Source organism: Marmota flaviventris, chromosome 4 (genome assembly GCF_047511675.1).
Source record: "Marmota flaviventris isolate mMarFla1 chromosome 4, mMarFla1.hap1, whole genome shotgun sequence".
Taxonomy (NCBI): domain Eukaryota; kingdom Metazoa; phylum Chordata; class Mammalia; order Rodentia; family Sciuridae; genus Marmota; species Marmota flaviventris.
The window spans coordinates 25269658-25289771 of NC_092501.1; the positions used below are offsets into that span (position 1 = coordinate 25269658).

General features: G+C 46.2%; 1 protein-coding gene across 1 annotated transcript; it reads left to right on the plus strand.

Moving 5' to 3' along the window:
* The first annotated feature begins 8659 nt into the window (after positions 1 to 8659).
* Cyp17a1 (cytochrome P450 family 17 subfamily A member 1) lies at positions 8660 to 13732 on the plus strand. Its single transcript, XM_027930409.2, has 8 exons — positions 8660 to 8956; positions 9746 to 9884; positions 10117 to 10346; positions 10967 to 11053; positions 11657 to 11872; positions 12154 to 12323; positions 12860 to 12963; positions 13449 to 13732. Exons 1-8 carry the CDS (start codon positions 8660 to 8662, stop codon positions 13730 to 13732), a joined length of 1527 nt encoding a protein of 508 aa, XP_027786210.2.
* The last annotated feature ends 6382 nt before the right edge of the window (positions 13733 to 20114 follow it).

Genomic DNA, 20114 nt, shown 5'->3' on the forward strand with positions numbered 1-20114 from the left:
CTAGAAGAAAATGAACTTTGTTTCAGACAAAGAAGGAAAAAGAGGAATATAAGCGTAGTGAAATTAATACAAGTTTTCAGTCTAAATTATGCTATAAAGCTACACAGAATATTTTACATTGATCATTGTATTAGTGAGCTTTCCATCACTGTAACAAAATACCTTATCTAATCAACTTGTAAAGAGAAAAGGTTTACTTTGGCTCATAGTTTCAGGTTTCAGTCTGTGACCAGTTGACTTCATTGCTTTTGAGCCTGTGGGGCAGCAGTACATCATGGCAAGGAGTACAGGACAGACAGCACATAAGAGAGCAAAGCTAGTCACCTCATGGGCAGGATGTGAAAGAGAGAAAGGAAGGAGTTGGGATCCCACTATCTCCTTTGAGGGCATGCCTCCAGTGAGCAGAAGATCTCCCATTAGGCCCCACCTGTTTCTGGTTCTACCACCTCTTAGTAGTGCCTCAGGCATTACTTTTAGTATTGCCTTTAACACATGGGCCTCTGGAGGATGTTCCAGTTTATACTATAGCAACCGTATGATCCAACATTGAGAACAAAACAAAACCACAACAACCAGTCTCTGAATAAATGCAAAAGGAGAGTCTTCAGAAAGATGAATAAACTCTTTGACAAGTGAAGAAAAGATAGAAAATGCAAAATTTTAAGAAATATATAATTGTCAAAACTGACTCAAGTAGAGTCAGAGAGTTGAGAAGATCAATAACTATTGAAGAAACTGGATGTTTTCATTAGATTTGTATCCCCACAAAAGGTACTAGGACTGATTGTTCTCATGCCCATCCTTCCTTACAGTCTCAAAGAATGGATAATTCTTCTCACGATATTTAATCTTTTTTTGGCAGTGGGAGCAGGTTCAGAAGATCAAACACAGGGATGTTTAACCACTGAGCAACATCCCCACCCTTTTTATTTTTTATTTTGAGACAGGATCTATAAGGTCCTTGCTTAGCATCTGGACAGCCATCTTAAGTGACAGATACCATTTTAAGGAAAAAATTTTGCTTTCCTGCCCAAGATCCTTTCTGAGAAAGGCTCACCATACCAACCCAAGATCCTTTCTGAGAAAGGCTCCCTCATACCAACCCAACCCTTAACTGCCTGCATTAGGACCTCCTCTGCTCTGATTCCTGAGCCTGCCCTATAAAAGTCCCAGAACCCAAGCCTGTTTTGCCTCTCTCTCTCCTCTACAGAGATGGCGATTTGTCAGCTCTGACAAATAAACTCTTGTGTATATCTCTGCCTGGTCTCTGTCTTTCATTTCTCACTTCCCCATCTCTCATTCCTCGCTTTCCCTTCATTTTGGTGCCGAAACCGGGGATCAGGTTCCCCGGAGTGCCCGCTCCCTTCTTCAAGGGTCACCAAGCATCACTGGGCCCTGATCTGCATTCCATCATGGGACCAGGCCCTCCATTTTACTGAATGCCCTCTCTGTACCCACCACCAGACATTTCAGGTAAGACCCTTGTCTCCGGTCAACCTAAACGAACTACGTGTCCCGGGAAGTGACCATTGATTGTGCAGCACTCCCAGGGTTACCATGTGGTTGGGGGCATCCTGAGCCACAGCTTTCACAGCTACAGCTGATCCCTACTGTCAACTGGGTCTATAAGTGGTCTTTTATTTGGGTCCTATATTTTGAGAAAAAAAAAAAAACAACACTGAGGATGATTGGTAGTTGTTCCTGGTGAGCTGACCTCTCGGCCTCGGGTTAATCTCTGTGGGTGTTTTTGCCCCTTCTACGGGCTTCTGCCCCTTCTACAGGCTTCTGCCTCTACTATATAGTCCCAGCCAGGCACCCAAGGGCCTCTACAGGCTCCTGCCCCAACATTTACCCAGCAGTAGTGATGACCCCCTGAGCATAACCGTCCTTTTGACTAGGTGATACTAGAGACTGGGGGACACCCCACCTCTAAACTCACCTCCTATGTCTCACCCCACCTCTAAAGTCACCTCATCTGTTCCCTCCCATAGTCCCCTAGCTGCCTCCTGACTAACCTATGTCTCTCTCTCTCACCCTGGACCTAAACCCCCCAAAAGCTTATCTGCTCATGCAATCAGATCTGGCCTCAATATCCTTTGGATAACAACTCCAAATGGCTGCTTAATGGCACTCTAGACTCCAATATTATCAGGGATCTTTTCAACTATTGTGAGCACTTGGGAAAATGGAAAGAGATATCATATGTTCAGGCCTTCTCTCCATTCTAAGCCCTCTCTCTGCAGCTCTTGCTCTCCCACACAAGTCCTCTCAGCTCTCACCTCCCCTATGCCTGATTCCAAAGGGACAGAAGATCCTACCAGGGACTCCTCCTCCTTCAACCCAGCAGATGAGCCCTGTCCATTCCACAATTCTCTTTCTAATGAAACCTCTGCAGCAATTGTCCCCTCGGCCCCTCTGCCCTTTTCTCCTCCTGCCACACACTTACAGGCTGCCACTGCCTAACCTGCATCTCTGTGTCCTCTATGCCGGTGGCTGGGGTAGATGGTGTAATCCAGGTTCATGTGCCTTTCTCTTTGTCAGAAAAGCAGCTTAGGTCCTATACTTCAAGTCTCCCCACATATAACAAAGAGTTTCAGTTTCTGACCCAATCATATAATTTGACCTTCCACGATGTCCATATGATCTTATCTAACACCCTCCTGCCTGAGGAGCACAGGTGAGTTTGGGAGCACAGTTAGAAATTATGCTGATGAGGTACATCAGACTTCCCCTGCCTATCTGATTGGCATTGAAGCAGTCTCTGATTAGGACCCCAATTGGGATTACAATTCACCTAGAGGAGTAACTAGTAGAAACCAATTCATCCCATAAGGCTATTAGTTATGAAAGGCTCCAGGAACTCTTCCAAGAAAAGAATGAAAACCCTTCAACATTTTAGACCCCCTGACCAAGGCTTTATTACAATACACTAATCTGGACCCTGAGACTCCAGATGGGAGACAACTACTAATGACCTACTTTTTCTCCCAGAGTTTCCCCGATATTAAGGCCAAACTAAGGCGCCTCAAGAGGGGGCTCCTAACTCCCCAAGCTGAGGTTCTGGAAGTGGCCTTTAAGGTGTATAATGAGAGAGATGCTCACTCAGTCTGTCTGTCTGGCCTTAGCATCTGCCCCTGGTTCCACTGGCCAGCGGATGGGTCCCTCAGGACCACCCATACCCTGTTTTAAATGTCGTCAGATGGGTCACTGGGCTTGTACAAGTCTTAAGCCTCACAAGCCTCAGGGCCTTTGTTCTAAATGCCATCAGAAGGGACACTGGGTCGTTGACTGTCCCCAAGCCTATAGTGGCACCTGGCCATCCAGTCTTTCTGGTTCCCCTTTCCAACTCTTAGGACTGGCTGCAGAGGATTGACGAGGCCCAGGTCCCCATCACCCGACCAATACCATCATTCCACAGGAACCCAGGGTAACTCTGTGTATTTCAGCTATGCCTGTCTCCTTCCCCCCGAGACACCAGGGCTACATATTCAGTCCTCAAGGAGTTCTGGGGACCTAGTACTCATTCTATGACCTCTATTGTTAGGGTAGATGGTAAACCTTACCAACCCTTACAGACACCTAGCTTTGTTTGTGTTTTTGGCTCTCTGATTTTTACTCACTCTTTTTTGGTCATTCCATAGAGCCCTGTTCTGGTTATGGGAAGGGACATCCTCACAAAGTTGGGGGCTACACTTTCCTTCTCTCCTCATATACGCTTCCATCCAGACTTGCCTGCCACTCCCCTGATCCTCACCTTTACCTTAGGACCATCCCCTATTCCATCTGCCAGTGCCTTCCCACTACCCCCTTCTAAGGTGTACCCTACTCTCTGGGATTTTTCAAGTCCTATCTCCTCACACCACGAGCCCATTCATATCCGTCTCAAAGATCCCCCTCCATTTTTTGGCCCAATCACAATACCCACTCTCCCGACAAAAACTCCTAGGCTCCAGCCTATCATTCAAGACATCTTGTGAACGGGATTCCTTAGACCTTCTCATTCCCCTTATAACACCAAGGCAGCAAAAAAGCCTTGATCCAAGACCTCTGTTACATCAACTCTGCGGTCATCCCAATTCATCCCATGGTAACAAATCCTTATACCCTTCTCTCCACCATTCCTTCGGGACCTTTTACTTCTTAGAACTAGACCTGAAAGATGCCTTCTTCTCTATTCCCCTCCATTCTCTCAAGACATTTTCACCTATACATGGACAGACCCTGAGTCTTGTAACTCCACTCAGCTGATGTGGACAGTTCTCCCCCAAGGGTTCCAAGACAGCCCTCATGTCTTCTGACAGGGCCTTGGCTAAGGACCTAGTATCCATACATCTCACTCAGTCTATGGTGCTACAGTGTGTTGATGACCGCCTTCTTTTCAGTCCCTCCTTTGAGGTCAGTCATCAGGACACCTGTAAACTTCTTAGCTTTCTTTCTGCCTGTGACTATAGGGTTTTTCCATCCAAGATATAGCTTTCCTTGGCAATGGTAACATACCTAGGCCTCCTCCTGACCCCTACACACAAAGCCATTACAGTTGATAGAAAGGGCCTTATCACTAATATATCAACCCCTATACTAAGGAAGAAATTCTCTCCTTTCTAGGTATGGCGGGATTCCTCAGAACTTGGGTTCCTAACTACTCTATATTGGCTAAGCATCTATATGATGCAGTCCGGGGTGCACTCTCTGAACCCCTATTGTACTCTGTTACAGAGCCCTTCACCAGGCTCCAGCAGGCCCTCTTCCAGGCCTCTGCCCTCCATCTCCCTGATCTCCAACACCCACTTCATCTTTACATGGCTGAAAAGCAGGGATTTGCTCTAGGGGTCCTTGGACACATGCTGGGACCAACCTTTGCCCCTGTGGCTTATCGGGGATGGGCCCCTTGCCTATAAATGTTGGCCCCAGCCTCTCTACTCTTTAACGAGTCAAAGAAACTTACCTTTGAGGCCCCACCATCCTGGCTCCCCATCACCTAAAGGAACTCCTCACCTACAAGGGCTTACATTCCTTACCCCCCTCACCCCCGCCTCGCCTTTTATCTCTACAAGTTTCCCTGGTGGAAGATCCCAGTCTTACTTTCCACATATGCTCACCAGTAAACCCTGCTACTCTCCTACCCGCTCCTCAGGACTCTTCCACCTCTTCTCCTCTTACCCATCCATGCATTGAAACTCTGGAGGAGTTTCTTCCACATCCCTCCCACATACAGGAAGGCCCCTTGCTCCAGGCAACACACACATAGTTCACAGATGGCTTCTTCCTTCAGGAAGTTTGTAGGGCAGGGTGTGCTATAGTCTCTAACCTTGGTTGTGTAAGCAGTTCCCCTCCCCCATAATATATCCAATTAGCAGGCTGAACTTGTTGCCCTCATCAGAGCCTTCACTTTGGCAAAGGGAGCCTCCCTCAATTACATTTAGAGTGGACTAAACTCCTTCCCTTAGCTCTTCTTAAGTTATGGGCCCTCCTAAAGAAGCCACTCAACATCTCCCCTTTTGAGCTTCTATATGGACGGCCTATCTCCCTGCTCAGCTCACCACTCTCTGATTCTCCACTACCCCTTACTCCTCATCTTTTCTGGCCCCTCCTTGCATACATTAGGAAACTTCTTTAGTAATACAGCGATGCTGTTTGGCAAAGCCTAGTTCTGCCTCGTCCCCTTCTCCCACTCTGTCTCCTGGCGACCTGGTACTTTTTACTACCCCCCAACAGGCCCCCTCCTCCTCTCAATTCTCTGCAAAATGGACTGGACCCTATTGGGTCATTCTCACCACTCCCTCAGCAACCCGCCTCGAGGGCATCCCATATTGAGTTCATAACTCCCATTAAAAACAGTCCTCTCCATTATCTTATGCAGTGGGACCCACAGGCCCTCTCAAGTTGTGTTTCTCCAAGCTCAGACCCCCCAATCTTCCTTCTGTCTCTGAGGACCACGAGGACACTGAAGAACCACAAGTACCACCCTTCCCTTTTTCATTTTTGCCCTCCTCCCTCATTCTGCTCTCACCTCCCGGGGTACCATTACCAGGAATTACCATTCCAGTTTCTAGGAGACTTACAGCAACTTGCTCAAGTCATACTAACCATACAATCCCAGCTCAATTCTTTAGCTGCTGTGGTTCTGCAGAATCGAAGAGTCCTTGACCTTCTTACAGCTGAAAAAGGCGGACTTTATCTGTATCTACAGGAGGAATGTTATTTTTATGTCAATCATCCTGGTATAATAAAGGACAAGATAAAACAGGACCTCGAACAGCAACAGCTCTCCTCTGCTGAAGCAATACCAATCCCTCACCAAAATTGGGCCACTGAGGACAGCATTCCATTACCACTCAACCTCCATCATAGTCCCAAATGATTCAAACACTGTCCCTTCCTAGCAGGAAGCAGTTATAGAAGGTTGACCTACATCCTGTTCCCTAAGGGGCCAAATAAAAACAAAAAATCAAGGAATATAAGGTCCTTGCTTAGCATCTGTGCAACCATCTTAGGTGACAGCCTTGCTTTCTCACCCAAGGGTCTTTCTGAGAAAGGGTCACCACTCCCTCATACCAACCCAACCCTTAACTGCCCGTATGAGGACCTCCTCCGCTCTGATTCCTGAGCCTGCCCTATAAAAATCCCAGACCCCAAGCCTGTTTTGCCTCTCTCTCCTATAGAGAGATGGCCCTTATTTGTCAGCTCTGACAAATAAACTCTCGTGTGTATCTCTGCCTGGTCTCTGTTTTTCATTTCTCACTTACCCGTCTCTCGTTCCTCGCTTTCCCTTCAGGATCTTTCTAAGTTGCTTAGGGCCTTGCTAAATTGCTGAGTCTGGCTTTGAACTTTTGATCCTCCTGCTTTAGCCTCCTGAGTCACTGGGATTATAGACATGCACCACCACACCTGGCTTTTCAACATATTTTCTCTATATTGGACATAGAAAAAGATTGAATGTTTCTCAGATAAATGTATAAACTAGCAAAATCATATTACCAAAGCCTGGCAATGCACAAATAAGAAAACTACAATCCAATTTTTCATATGAACAGAGATACAAAAGAAATGAAAGCCTAAGCAAATCACAAGAGAATTCAATTGTGTTAAATGAAGACATTGAAAAAATTTAATATTGTTCTAGGAATGGTTGAATACCAAGAAATATATTAATGAAATGCAACTCAGAAATATTTGTTACAAATCTTTAAAATATGCATACATAGCCTTTGACCAATAACTCCCCTTTTAGGATTCTATCCTACAAGAAAATATTAATGGTTATGCACAAAGATTTCACTCCAAGTTGCTTCCTTAATGTTGTTTATGTCAACAACAAAGACAAAATTAGAAACAACCTAAATGTTCAGTACAATACAGGATCAGTTAAATTAGGTAGGCATATACTTGGTATATACACAATAGAATTCAATCATTAAAAATAATATAGTAGCTGGGTGGGGTGACATATGCCTGTAATCCCAGTAGCTTTGGAGGTAGGGGCAGGAGAATCACAAGTTCAAAGCCAGCCTCAGAGGCTGGGGTTGTGGCTCAGCAGTAGAGAGAGCACTCACCTAGCATGTGGGAGGCACTGGGTTCCATCCTCAGCATCACATAAAAACAAATAAATAAAATAAAAATATTGTATCTAACTACAACTAAAAAAAATAAAATTAAAAAAAAAAAAAAAAGGAAAAGAAAAAGCCAGCCTCAGCAACTGTGAGGCACTAAGCAACTCAGTGAGACCCTGTCTCTAAATAAAATACAAAATAGGGCTGGGGATGTGGCTCAGTGGTTGAGTGAGTTTAATCCCCAGTACCAAAAAATAAAAAATAAATAATAATATAATAGAAGGTTGGAGATGTTGCTCAGGGATAGAGCACTTTACTAGTATGCATGAAGCCCTGGGTTCAATCCCCAGCATGAAAAAAACAAAAACAAACAAACAAAAAAACCCAGAAAATCAGTAAATTTTTAAAAATACACACATAATAAAAGCAATTTTTTCAAAAGAAGTTAAGTAACTCACCCAAGATCATATAGCTAAAAAATGACCAAGCTAGAACTTGAACCCAAACTTGTCTGGCTCTTGGAGTGGTGCTCTCAATGCTTGTGCATCGACACCTCTGGAAAGAGCAGTTACCAAGGAATTAGGACATGTGGGACTTTGCCACCACTTTACGTGTCTTTAATCTGACCTCACTTTTCTCTAGTATTAAATGATAGACTGGATGAAGTGTCTCTGACAGGCCCAGTGAGTTGTAATTCTGCTGACATTGTTATCTCTCCGATGATTCTGATTTTGATTTTACAACATGGAAAGTCCTAAGCCTTGATTGCTAATTCAGATACCATTTGCCTCTGGTGCACTCTGGGGTTATCCATGGCTGAAGAGTTCCAGGGAGGAGACCAGCTGTCCTGCCTTATCCAGCTCCTCCTCCACTGGTTTGCCCTCCAGTTGAGCCAGCCCTTGAAGAGACCTCCCCTACCCCTCATATCCTGGTTCTTGGAGAGAGGTCAGGCCTGGCTCAGCTCCAGGATTAACTTTCACAAGCCAAGAGATAACAGAATTTCAAGGTAAAGATCAGAGAAGCCCTTAAAAAGGCCTCCTGGCACCCTAAAGTTGCTACAGCTTCTCCTGCCCCAGCTATCCTTCCTGCCTGCCAGGCACCTCGCCACCATGTGGGAGCTCGTGGCTCTTCTGCTGCTCACCCTAGCCTATGTCTTTTGGTCCAAGGTAAGGGTTCCTGGGGCCAAGTATCCCAAGAGCCTCCCATACCTGCCCCTGGTGGGCAGCCTGCCATTCCTCCCCAGACATGGCCACAAGCACGTCAGCTTTTTCAAGCTGCAGAAAAAATACGGACCCATCTATTCCTTTCGTGTGGGCACCAAGACTATAGTGATTATTGGCAACCACCAGCTAGCCAAGGAGGTGCTTGTCAAGAAGGGCAAGGAATTCTCCGGGCGGCCCCCTGTGGTAAGCAGTGTCCATTCTTCTTCCCTTCCCCCCACCTGGGGTTGTGCAGTTCTTAATATTCTTTCAAAATCAGACTAGTCGGGGATGGATAAGAGGGGAGGAACTCCTCAAACTCCCCTAGCCTCTAAATTAGGAAGGAAGAATTAAAGGAGGTCCTCTAGAATGGGCTGCCCAGGAGTGGAGTGGGGTGGGTGTGTGGTCCTGAGAGGTTGTGGATCTGTCACCCCGCTCATTTCACCCCTGAACTAGATGATAATCTCTCTGGTCCTAATTTAAGGTTATATAAGGCACCTAGTCTGGCCCCAGCACGAAGTGCTCAATAAATAGCCAGTGTTGAGGCTATTCTTTGTGGAAAATGGGGGCAGTGATTCTTTCCCACTTGGGAAGTTACTGGGGAGAAGCACCCTGACTCCTAGACCAGTGAGATTGCTATTTCTCTGGAACTATCCCCATGGCTCCAGTTCAAGGGGGTGGACAACTGACCTACAGTAGCATTTCAGGACTGCATCGACCCATTGAGCTTGCTGTTGGATAGCTATCCCAGAAATACTCCCAGTGCCCCATCTCAGTACCCTGGTGCTAATTACTCCCATAAATAGAGGGCTTTAGTCTGTCCTATCAAGACCTAACAGTCATGGTGGAATAGAACAGAAATATCCCCACATGGGAGTCAGCACCAACAGGTACCTGCTTTCTCCCCCAGAAATGGAGAGGGGCTGGGGGAGTAGGGCTGGGGCAAGGGGTGGGTGGATGGTGTGTGAGTCCTACAGCCTTGTCTGCTCTCCAAAGGTAACTCTAGGCCTCCTGTCAGACCAGTGGAAGGGCATTGCCTTTGCTGACTCCAACACTCAATGGCAGCTGCACCGGAAGCTAGTGCTGGGCACTTTTGCCCTGTTCAGGGAGGGCGACCAGAAGCTGGAGAACATCAGTGAGTGCTGGGATGGTGCCGGGGGCTGGAGCTGATCACACAGGAGCTGGGAGTGAAAAGAGGGCTGGGGAGGAGGAAAGGGTTAGGGATGGTTTATTTCAGTCTTTTCTTGGCGATTGCTACCATCTAGTGGCTAATTGCTATCTCTGCCCCACCCTGGCTAAAAAGGAACTGGTAGAGGGTGGCCAGGGTGCAAATGCAGTCCCACCCTCACGCCTCTCTCTCCCCTCAGTATGTCGGGAAGCCAGTGCATTGTGTGATCATCTGGCCACCCGCCATGGACAAGTCATAGATTTGTCCTTTCCTGTCTTCATGGCTATACTTAACGTAATCTGCATCATCTGCTTCAACATCTCCTACAAAACTGAGGATCCAGAGTTGAGAACCATAAGGAACTTCAGTAGAAGTATCTTGGAGAATCTGGGAAATGAAACTCTGGTGGACATATTCCCCTGGTTGAAGGTGAGAATGAAGCCAAATGACACCTTCAGATCCCAGCAAACGCAGACAGTGTCCCTGATTCTTCTTTGTCTCCAGACCTATCTTTTTCCTGACCTCCTCAGCCAGTGACCTCTGCCTCATACAACCTTGGCCACTTCTCTATACAAATGGATCTGCCTTTTGAATCATGAATCTTAATAAAACTCATGATAGTGGCTCTCATTTATTTTCCAATTGTCGTGTGCCAGTATTAAGCACTCTATAAACATTAATCATTGAATTCCCCTTGGAGGTATGTTTTATTATCTTCATTGTACAGAAGAGAAAACAGGCTTAACTAGGTTAAGGAACTTGCCCTTGTTTTCAGACTCAAATTTATCTTAGTCTAAAGAGCTCCGCACATAGTAATCAGGGTTTGATGTTTGGTTAACTGGGAAGAGGAATCTGTACCCTCCTCTCTTCTTGGAGTTGTCCCTGAGGAGCCCATTCTGTGTCCCCATCTTGTCCTTCATTAAGGCTGAAGGTAAGGTTAGAGTAGAAATTCTCCTGAGACAGAAAGCTAGGATCTGTAGGATGGATTCTCATAGATGGAATAGCAAAGTGGAAGAGGAGTGGATTTGACATTTCTTTCTACTCCCCAGATTTTTCCCAATAAGACCCTGGAAATGCTAAAGAGGTGTGTTGATGTGCGAGATGCAATACTGAATCAAATAATGAAAAAGCACAAGGTAGGTGATTGAGAAGATGAAAGTATGAGTGAAGTTGCCAGGCATAGTGGTGCAAATCTGTAATCCCAGAGACTCAGGAGACTGAGGATCGCAAGTTGAAGCCCAGCCTCAGCAACTTAACAAGACCCTAAGCAACTTAGTGAGATCCATTTCAAAATAAAAGATAAAAGGGGCTGGGGATATGGCTCAGTAGTAAAGCACTCTTGGGTTCAATTCCCAATACCAGAAAGAAAAAAGAAGAAAGAAAGAGAAAAATATGAGTATGTTTGAAAATGTCCTGGGAACAGGACTGGGGTACATTTTGGACATTGTAATATCTGCAGAGCTTAGCAGAGTCTGGCACATAGTAGATGCACAATACAAATTGACCCAATTAATGAATGGAAGTGGTAAAGTAAGAAATAAAGGAGGAGCTTAGATGGCATCTGTCTACCCCTCAAATTTAAAAAAGGCACAGTGCTTTCTCCTACCTATGTAAACATAGGTCCTGCTAGTCTTACCTCACTTTCAAGTGTAAGAGGCCCTGACTAGTGTAACAGAAGTATGGCAGGAGTGCTGCAGGTGGAGCTCTTTCCTTATCAGTCTCAACTTTCCCCAACCCAGGAGAAATTCAACAGTGACTGTATCACCAACATGCTGGACATTTTCATCCAAGCCAAGATGAATGCAGAGAATAACAATAGTGGCCCAGACCTGGATTCAAATATGTTTTCAGATAATCACATTGTTGCCACCATGGCGGACATCTTTGGAGCTGGTGTGGAGACCACAGTCTCTGTGGTGCATTGGATTGTAGCCTTCCTGCTGCACAATCCTCAGGTGAGTTTGTCCCCACTACTGTCTTTCCATTTGCCTGGGAACCAGCCAGCATGACCTCTGCATCCCAGAGAAAAGGAGAGGCAATGCCCTGGGGCTGCCCTGTCCCTCACCCAAGTAGGTGCTGGCCCTGGCCCCAGATTAAAGCTGTTCCATCTTCTGGAAGCAGAGCCTGGGCTGTGCTGGAAAGGGTCTGTACAGGATGTGACCATTGGATTCTGCCAAGCCCATGCTTCTCTTGGGCTTGAAGCACACTGGTATGTGCATCTCCCTCTGGCTCTTAGGTGAAGAAGAAGATCCATGAGGAGATTGACCAGAATGTAGGTTTCAGCCGTACACCAACTTTCAGTGACAGGAATCACCTCCTCATGTTAGAGGCCACCATCCGAGAGGTGCTTCGCATCAGACCTGTGGCCCCAATGCTCATACCCCACAAGGCTAATACTGATTCCAGGTATGCTTTCCCTCCCAAAGACATCTAGGCCAACTCTGCTTGCCAGCCCACCTGGTTCCTCATCCATACCCGAGCCCTGCCCTCAGCCTGCGAGTTGAACGCTGACTCCTAACAATGATCAGTGGCCTTCTGATCAGTGTATCTACCACCCACTGACACTCACTGACCAATATATAGACCCACCTAATTTCCCAGGAAGCTAGCTGCTTGTTGCCCTTGGAGGCATGTGGGCTGGGATAAAGCTGTTGGAGTTCTACGCTCCTGCCCAGCCCAACAGTTGCCTTAGATATATGCATACCACATCCCCTGACAGCCATGGATGTCCCTGTGTACAGTGTCAGTACATAGTGCTTGTCTGGAGGATAGAGCTCGATTCAGATTTGATCTGTTACAAACTAAGGAAAAGACAGATGATTGGGAAATGAGGGAGTAAAGGATTCTTTTCCCCCCAAGGTGGTAGAATGTGGAGACTTGGGGCTGAGTGAGGAGGGAAGGGCAATGTCACAGACCCTTTTTCCTCTCCCTCTCTGGAACAGCATTGGTGAGTATACCATCAACAAGGACACACAGGTGATCGTCAACTTGTGGGCACTTCATCACAATGAGGAGGAGTGGAACCAGCCAAACCAGTTCATGCCAGGTAAGTCCCTGTCCCATCCTGTCATGCTCCCTAGATCACACAGCCAGCCTGGACTCTGCTCTACAGGTCCCCCCTCCCCCAAGCCTCTCTTCCCATCTGCCAAGCTTGCTACTAGAAAACTCTTGGCCCCATCTCCATGGACCTGTTGCCACGCCCACATTGTTGTAGACTGCCAGACTATGGCTGGGTTTCCCTTGCTCTCCTTCCAATCAACTGCACGGCTCTGCGAAGTCCTCTAAGCATCTGACTCCTATTAAGCTTAGATGGTGGCATTTTCATCTGTTGACACTGCCCCCTCCCCTCCCCATCATTCTTGATCATTTCATTTCCTCTGTGTCACGTGAAGGGCTACCTACCTGAGAGCAGAGCTTTATCTCTCTTCAGTCTGGAGGTCTTCAGACAGGGCCACATCTCTGCCTCAGCCAGGGTGGAAGCATGATTCTCCACGGCCTCATCCCTGGCTAATGCCTCCCCCTTGCCCACAGAGCGCTTCTTGGATCCAACTGGAAGCCACCTCATCTCACCGTCTCCCAGCTACCTGCCCTTTGGAGCTGGTCCCCGCTCCTGTGTAGGAGAGATCCTGGCCCGCCAGGAGATCTTCCTCTTCATAGCCTGGATGCTGCAGAGGTTCGACTTGGAGGTGCCAGATAATGGGCAGCTACCTTCCCTGGTGGGCGACCCCAAGGTGATCTTCCTGATCGATCCTTTTAAAGTGAAGATCAAGGTGCGCCAGGCTTGGAAGGAGGCCCAGGGTGAGGTTAGCACCTAGAGGGCATACCTTACTCCCCTGACCCCACCCTGTGTGACCCCACAAGAGAATTAGAGGTGATACTCCCACCATTTCTCCCTGCTCTCAGCCCACTCTCCTTTCTGCCCTGCAGCAATGGCAGGTGTTATACATAAACTGGAGTTTTTCTTCAGAAGGAAACAGCTCACTCATTTGTACATTTGCTCGTTCTGTCAACAAATATTTTTATCCAGCATCTACTAAGTGCCATTCACTGTCCTGGGACACTCAGGCTGCCTTGTCTCATGAACCTCACATGCTAATGAAGGTTAGCAGATACATAAGAAGGTTAGAAACTCATAAAAGCTTTGAAGTCATTTATAAGACAATATGAAAAAGGCAAAAGGAGGGAATGGCCACTTTAAAAGAGGGAACTGGGGAGGTAAGAAACGTCAGGCAAAGGGATCCATGCTGAGGGAAAAGCAGGTGACAAGGTCTCAAGGTGGGAAAGGGCAGGAGGGCTACTGTGGAGCAAGTGACTGGGAGAGTGGTCCCTAGTAAGACCATGGGGCCTTTGTAAGGAGGGAGGAGATTTTCTGTTTTCTGCTACTGGGGTAACCTCTTTTACTACTGAGCTACAAACCCAAATCATTTTATTTTGAAACAGAGCCTTGCTAAATTGTCCGGGCTGAACTCAAACTTGTGATCCTCCTGCCTCAGCCTCCTGAGTAACTGGGATTATAGGTGTGCATTACCGAGCCTGTAAAAATTTAGGTTTTTATTCCAATATGATAGGAAGTCACTGGTGGATTTTAAACATTTAAATGGAACAGTCTGATTTGCATTTTTTTTTTTTTTTTGTACTGGGAATTGAACCCAGGGGCTCTTAACCACTGAGCCACATCCTCAACCCCCATTTTTTTCTTTTAATTTTTTTTTAGTTGTAGATGAACACAGTACCTTTATTTGTTTATTTTTATGTGGTGCTGAGGATCGAACTCAGTGACCCACATGTGTTAAGCAAATGCTCTAGCACTGAGCCTCGACCCCAGCTCTCAGCTCCCATTTTTAAAAAATACATTTAATTTAGAGACAGCATCTCATGGAGTTGCTTAGGCCTCACTAAGTTGCTGAGGCTGGCTTTGACCTTGAAATCGTCCTTCCTCAGGCTCCCCAGCCACTAGAATTATAGGAATGCCTCATGCCCAGCTTGATTTGCATTTTTAAAATGCTCACCCTAGTTGCTGAGTGGAGAATGGTCTCAAGGGATGAGATGGGAGCTGGAGAACATGAGGAAGGAGCTGCTGTGCTGGTTTGGAAAAGCAACATGACAGCTTGGAACTTTGGCCCAGCGGGGGAATGGTGAGGAGTGGGAGGGTTGAGGATATATTTTGAAGGCAGAGCAACAGATCATTTACTTTGATCCAATATGCCTCCTAAATTTGGCTTTGTAACCCACAGACTGGGCCCACCATTAGCCATACCGTCATCAAAGACCAGCATGTCTCTTTCCCTCCTCCTTCCCTGGGGTAAACACTACCAGGAAAGGTTTTCTACAGCTGCCTCTGTAGCAGTGCCTGAATTTAACTTCTTTTCCACACTCAAAAACCCAGGAAGTCCAGGTATAGTGGTGCACACCTATAATCCCTGCAACTTGGGAGACCGAGACAGGAGGATCACAAGTTCCAGGCCAGCCCGGGCAATTTAGCATGACCCTGTCTCAAAAAAAAACAAAACAAAACAAAAAAACTTATTTTTTAAAAATTGTTTTAAAGGTCTAGGAGTGTAGCTCAGTGAGCGAGTGCCCTAGGTTCAATCCCCAGTACTGCAAAAACAAAATAAAACCTGAAAATAAAAACAACCCCAGGAAGTCTACAATGCTTCCTCGCTAGAAGATGGAGCCCAGACTCCAAAAGCAGCATCTTTAAACCTTGGCCACTGGCCAGTCTGCAAATGAAGGATGATGTCCTAAGATGCCCCAGGAGAAAATGACCCTTGCCCTTTAGCCTAGAGAGAAGCCCCATACTCAGCTCCCTGGCGCCAGCCAGACCAGAATGGAGTCATCAATGACCTAGTCTGCCCCCTCTGACTAGACAGAAAGCCCTGGAAGGGCTAGTGGGGCACAAGGCTGAGAATCTGCCTGGCTGAGTTTTAGAGAGAAGAAATCAAGGGAGCCCTCACAAAGGAGAAGCACAGGATTTCAATTACAGCAGCACTGTTTTCCTTCAAAAGACCTTTAGTAATCCATTGCTTGTGGATCGTTCCATCTTATTCCCCCCAACTCAGTCTTGGCCTTCACCAGCCAGTGACCCCAGAACCTTGCCAAAGAGCCTAAAGAAAACCTGCTGTGGTGGTGCACACCTGTAATCCCAGCCGCTCAGGGGGCTGAGGCAGAAGGATTGCAAGTTTAAGGCCAGCCTTGGTCACTTACAGAGACAAAAACAAAAAAAGGCAGGGGATACAGCTCAGTAGGACAATACTTGTCTAGCATGCACAAGGCCCTGGGTTTGATCATCAATACTGCGCACCTCATGTAAGAAGAGAACGAGACAGGGAGAGAGAGAGACTCCAGAGGAGAGAGTGGGCAGCTGTGACTGACCCCCACCCTATCACAAGAAGCCTGGGAGAGATGCTGACACCACTGTAAGCTAAAGGGAAAGATTAAGCTGGAAGACTCCCACTTCCCTCTCGTAAGTTCCTCTGCCCCAGCTGGCTGTTGGACTAGAGCCAAGCTACCCTCAGCTCAAAGCAAGGGGGGGCAGGATTAGCTGGAGTTCAGTATTTCAGATTTGGTCAGAATTTGAAAGGCATTTTGTAGACTAGGTGATGAAGAGAGAAATATGTTGCGGAAGGCTTGTGTTCTCTGTAGAAGCAGTGGGTAAGTTTGACTGGAATAGTCTCCAACTATTGAATCAACATTGAATAACATGGAAATGAGAAACTACCCCTTAGTTTTTAAGATGAGGAAACAGAGGGCCATTGTGGAGGGATGTGCATATGTACAGCCTATTTAGCAGCAGCCTGTCACCAGAACCCATGATTTCAAAGATGCACGATGAGAAGTCAGCTATGCGTTCCCCTGTCCCTAGGGGTCATGGAAAAGTTCTCTAGCTGGGGAGAGCAACTTTCTGAAAAGTAGTGTCCTCTTAGAAAATGATCTGATGAATTTTGTTGCCCAAACTGCCCCTCCCCTGGATGAAAGGCCTTTTCCTCATTTATCTATATCACTGTATCCTTGAACCCCCTAGAGGCTCAGAGTAAATGCCTTCCTCCAAGCTGTCTCATGACTCCCAACCCACCACAAATGTCCCCTTTTAGTCCCAACTTCTATCACTTAGTGCTGAACCCCAGATGCATCTGAGCATCTGCCTGGGCTTGAAATGGGTGTGGTATCCCCCAGGGACGCAGTCCCCCTCTATCTCTGGAGTTCGAGACCGAGCTTTCTCACGTTCTTTATCCAGCATCTCAGCACCTGACAAGTAGGTTGGACACAGGAAAGGATTCAACCAGGTGCCTTGGCTCAGTGAGAAATCAATCAACTCTACCCCCTTATGCAGAAGGAAGCTGGAAAGTCCTTGCCAAGACCCCACAGTCACCTTTTCAGCTTCAGATTGTTCTCAACTAGTAGTGAGTTTTTAAAAAAATATTTTTAGTTGTAGATGAACACGCTACCTTTATTTCATTTTTCATGTCATGCTGAGGATCGAATCCAGTGCCTCACATGTGTGAGGCAAGAGCTCTACCACTGAGCTACAACCCCAGCCCCAGTAGTGGGTTTTTTAATAAATGTTTCAAAACCAACTCAGCAGGGAGAGCACCCCTGATTTGTAGTGTTTGCCAAGAGCTACCAATGTAATGTCACTGAAAATAGAGTTTGGAAGAGATGCTAGGTAGCCTTTCATTTTTTTTTTAAACATTATATGTTATTTACTGCTGTAGTCATACATGGGACTCATCCTGAGAAATGTGTCCCTACACAGTTTCCTAACACAAATATCATAGAATGTATTTACACAAACCTAGGGGATGCAGCCTACAGCCAGCGAGGCTTAAACCTGTACAGCGTTACTGTACTGAATACTGTAGACAACACATACAATGATATTTTTGTATCTAAATATACCTAAAAGGGGTTGTTTTCACCAGCATCACCACAAACATGAGAAACGCATTGCACCAGACGTTATTATGGCTACAATACCACTAGGAGGTAGCAATGAGCAGCCCCTTTATAATCTTATGGGACCACTATCACATATGTGTTCTGTGGTTGATCCAAATGGTATTGGTACATGACCTCATACACTAAATGCCATCATGTGATATTCCTACCATGCTGATTTATAAATACCTTGAAGGGTATGGATAATAACATGTAGTAAATAATTGGAAAGTGATCCACTTTGTGTATTTATCACCTTTGTTTTTTTTTTTTTAAGAAAGAATTTTTTTTAATATTTATTTTTAGTTTTTGGCGGACACAACATCTTTTTTTGTATGTGGTGCTGAGGATCGAACCCAGGCCGCATGCATACCAGGCCAGCGCGCTACCACGTGAGCCACATCCCCAGCCCCACCTTTGTTTTTAATATATTCAAACCCACAATATATATTGTGGGTTTATGTAGTTTATTTTTATTGGCCATTTAATAAGAAGCTCATAAAATTTTAAAATATTTACTGATCAGCCCTAGTGAGCTAGAAGAGCCAACCTTCCTAGGGTTCTGACCTTCAGAAAATCAGGGGACTTCTCAGAGTCTCTTGCCCAGTAACCTCGTGTGAATGTGGGTGGGTCAGAGGGAGTGAATGTCCCAGTGGCTTCTGGTGGCCACAAAACCTGAAGCAGGGGAAGTCCCTCTACAGTTATACACACAGACACACGCCCACATCTGGAGGACCAGGGTCCAGTCCAAGGCACCAGAATTGGGGGGAAGACCACAGGATAAGGGGGACCCAGAATTCCCAGGTACTAGGCTCCCAGCCACCCATCTTGGCCCTGGATCTTAGGCCTGTTGCCAACTTTGGGAACCTCAGGTTCTTCTTTGTGACACGGGGTCACTTACCACCTGAGCTGCCCATTGTCTGAAGCTCTGGTGAGGATGAAACAGAAAGGGCTGTGTGAGCAGAAAAATCCCTTGTGTTATGAGTCGGGGCTATACAGACAAATTCTCCAGGGGGTGGTCACTTACTACGTGCCCATGGGCAACTGATTTGGCCTTCTTAAATCTCCATTTGCCCATCTGTAATATGGGGGCTGAGGCGTGTGTACACCAACCTCACTGTTGCTCTGAGGATCAAATATGAAACTACGAATACTTTTTTGCCTCAATAAACACTGGCCTCATCATTTAAATTAATCATCCAAATTCACAAAATAATTTTTCTGAAGATTTTACATAGAACTCCTGAAAGCTATCAGCTAGGGCAGGAGAGGGAGCAGGTATGTGCATATAGGTCCATCTTGGGCAAGACATCCGGGAAGCCACCCGCAGCCCCGGCCTGCCTCCACCCAGAGTCAGGGCATGCTGACAGCTGGGAGGTGGGTGGAGAGCCCAGGGACAGACTCTTTTCATGGCTAGCACAGAGGGTGTTTTGTAACATTTTCCAGTGGGATTGGGTTTCTTGAGTCTTTGTGAGAAAACATGAAATGGAAGGAATATTAAACTATGGTGAGGAACAGGCTTTAAACAGTGAGAAATTTCAGATCAAATAAAATCTGCTCCCCCTCACAAATTTTGGAAGCTGTATTTTTATTCCCTTTGAGGAAGAGCAGAACACTTTCAAGATACAAAGATCCAAACAGCTTTAACTCCTTTAAGATTTGACAGCTTTCTTTGGTTTCCTCCCACCTTTGAAAAGGAGTCCCAAGTTCTCAGCTCTTCACTGTCTGACATATTAGTTAATGGCCTTTGGGGCCAAAAGATGTGGCTTCAAATCCTGGCTCTGCTGCTTATTAGCTCTGTGATCCTGGAAGTCAATTCACTCCTCTGAGTGCCTCAATCTCTTTACCATTGTAGCAATAATTATAAGGCTCTGCCTCAGAGATCTGTTTTGAGGCTAAAATAAGAAAATGTAGGTACTGAGATGCTTAGACAAGACTTGGCATTGTGTAAACTGTCAATAAGGAACACAAAAAAGACAAACTAAAGTCTTTTTATTACCTGCTTACCTCTTTCCAGTGTCACTTCTTGCACTTTCTAGAGTGCAGTCACCTAGAAAGATTAAATTGTTTGTTGTTTCCCACTCAACACGTGTTGTCTCCTGATTTAGTCCTCCCAAGCTGTTTTGCGCTTTTCAGCATCTCGCCCATAGTGGCACTCAATAATCTCCAGGACAAACATGTGCCTTTTGTACCTTTCACCCGGGGAGCAGTCACCTCCTCCAGGAAGCCTGCCTTGAAACCCCATGTGGGTAAGTTCTCACC

Bases quoted from the DNA above. Each gene is read 5' to 3' on its own strand.
- Cyp17a1 (XM_027930409.2), top strand. From the start codon at position 8,660: ATGTGGGAGCTCGTGGCTCTTCTGCTGCTCACCCTAGCCTATGTCTTT. The intron at 11,054-11,656 runs GTAGGTGATTGA...TCCCCAACCCAG, and splicing joins AAATAATGAAAAAGCACAAG to GAGAAATTCAACAGTGACTG. The intron at 12,324-12,859 runs GTATGCTTTCCC...TCTCTGGAACAG, and splicing joins AAGGCTAATACTGATTCCAG to CATTGGTGAGTATACCATCA.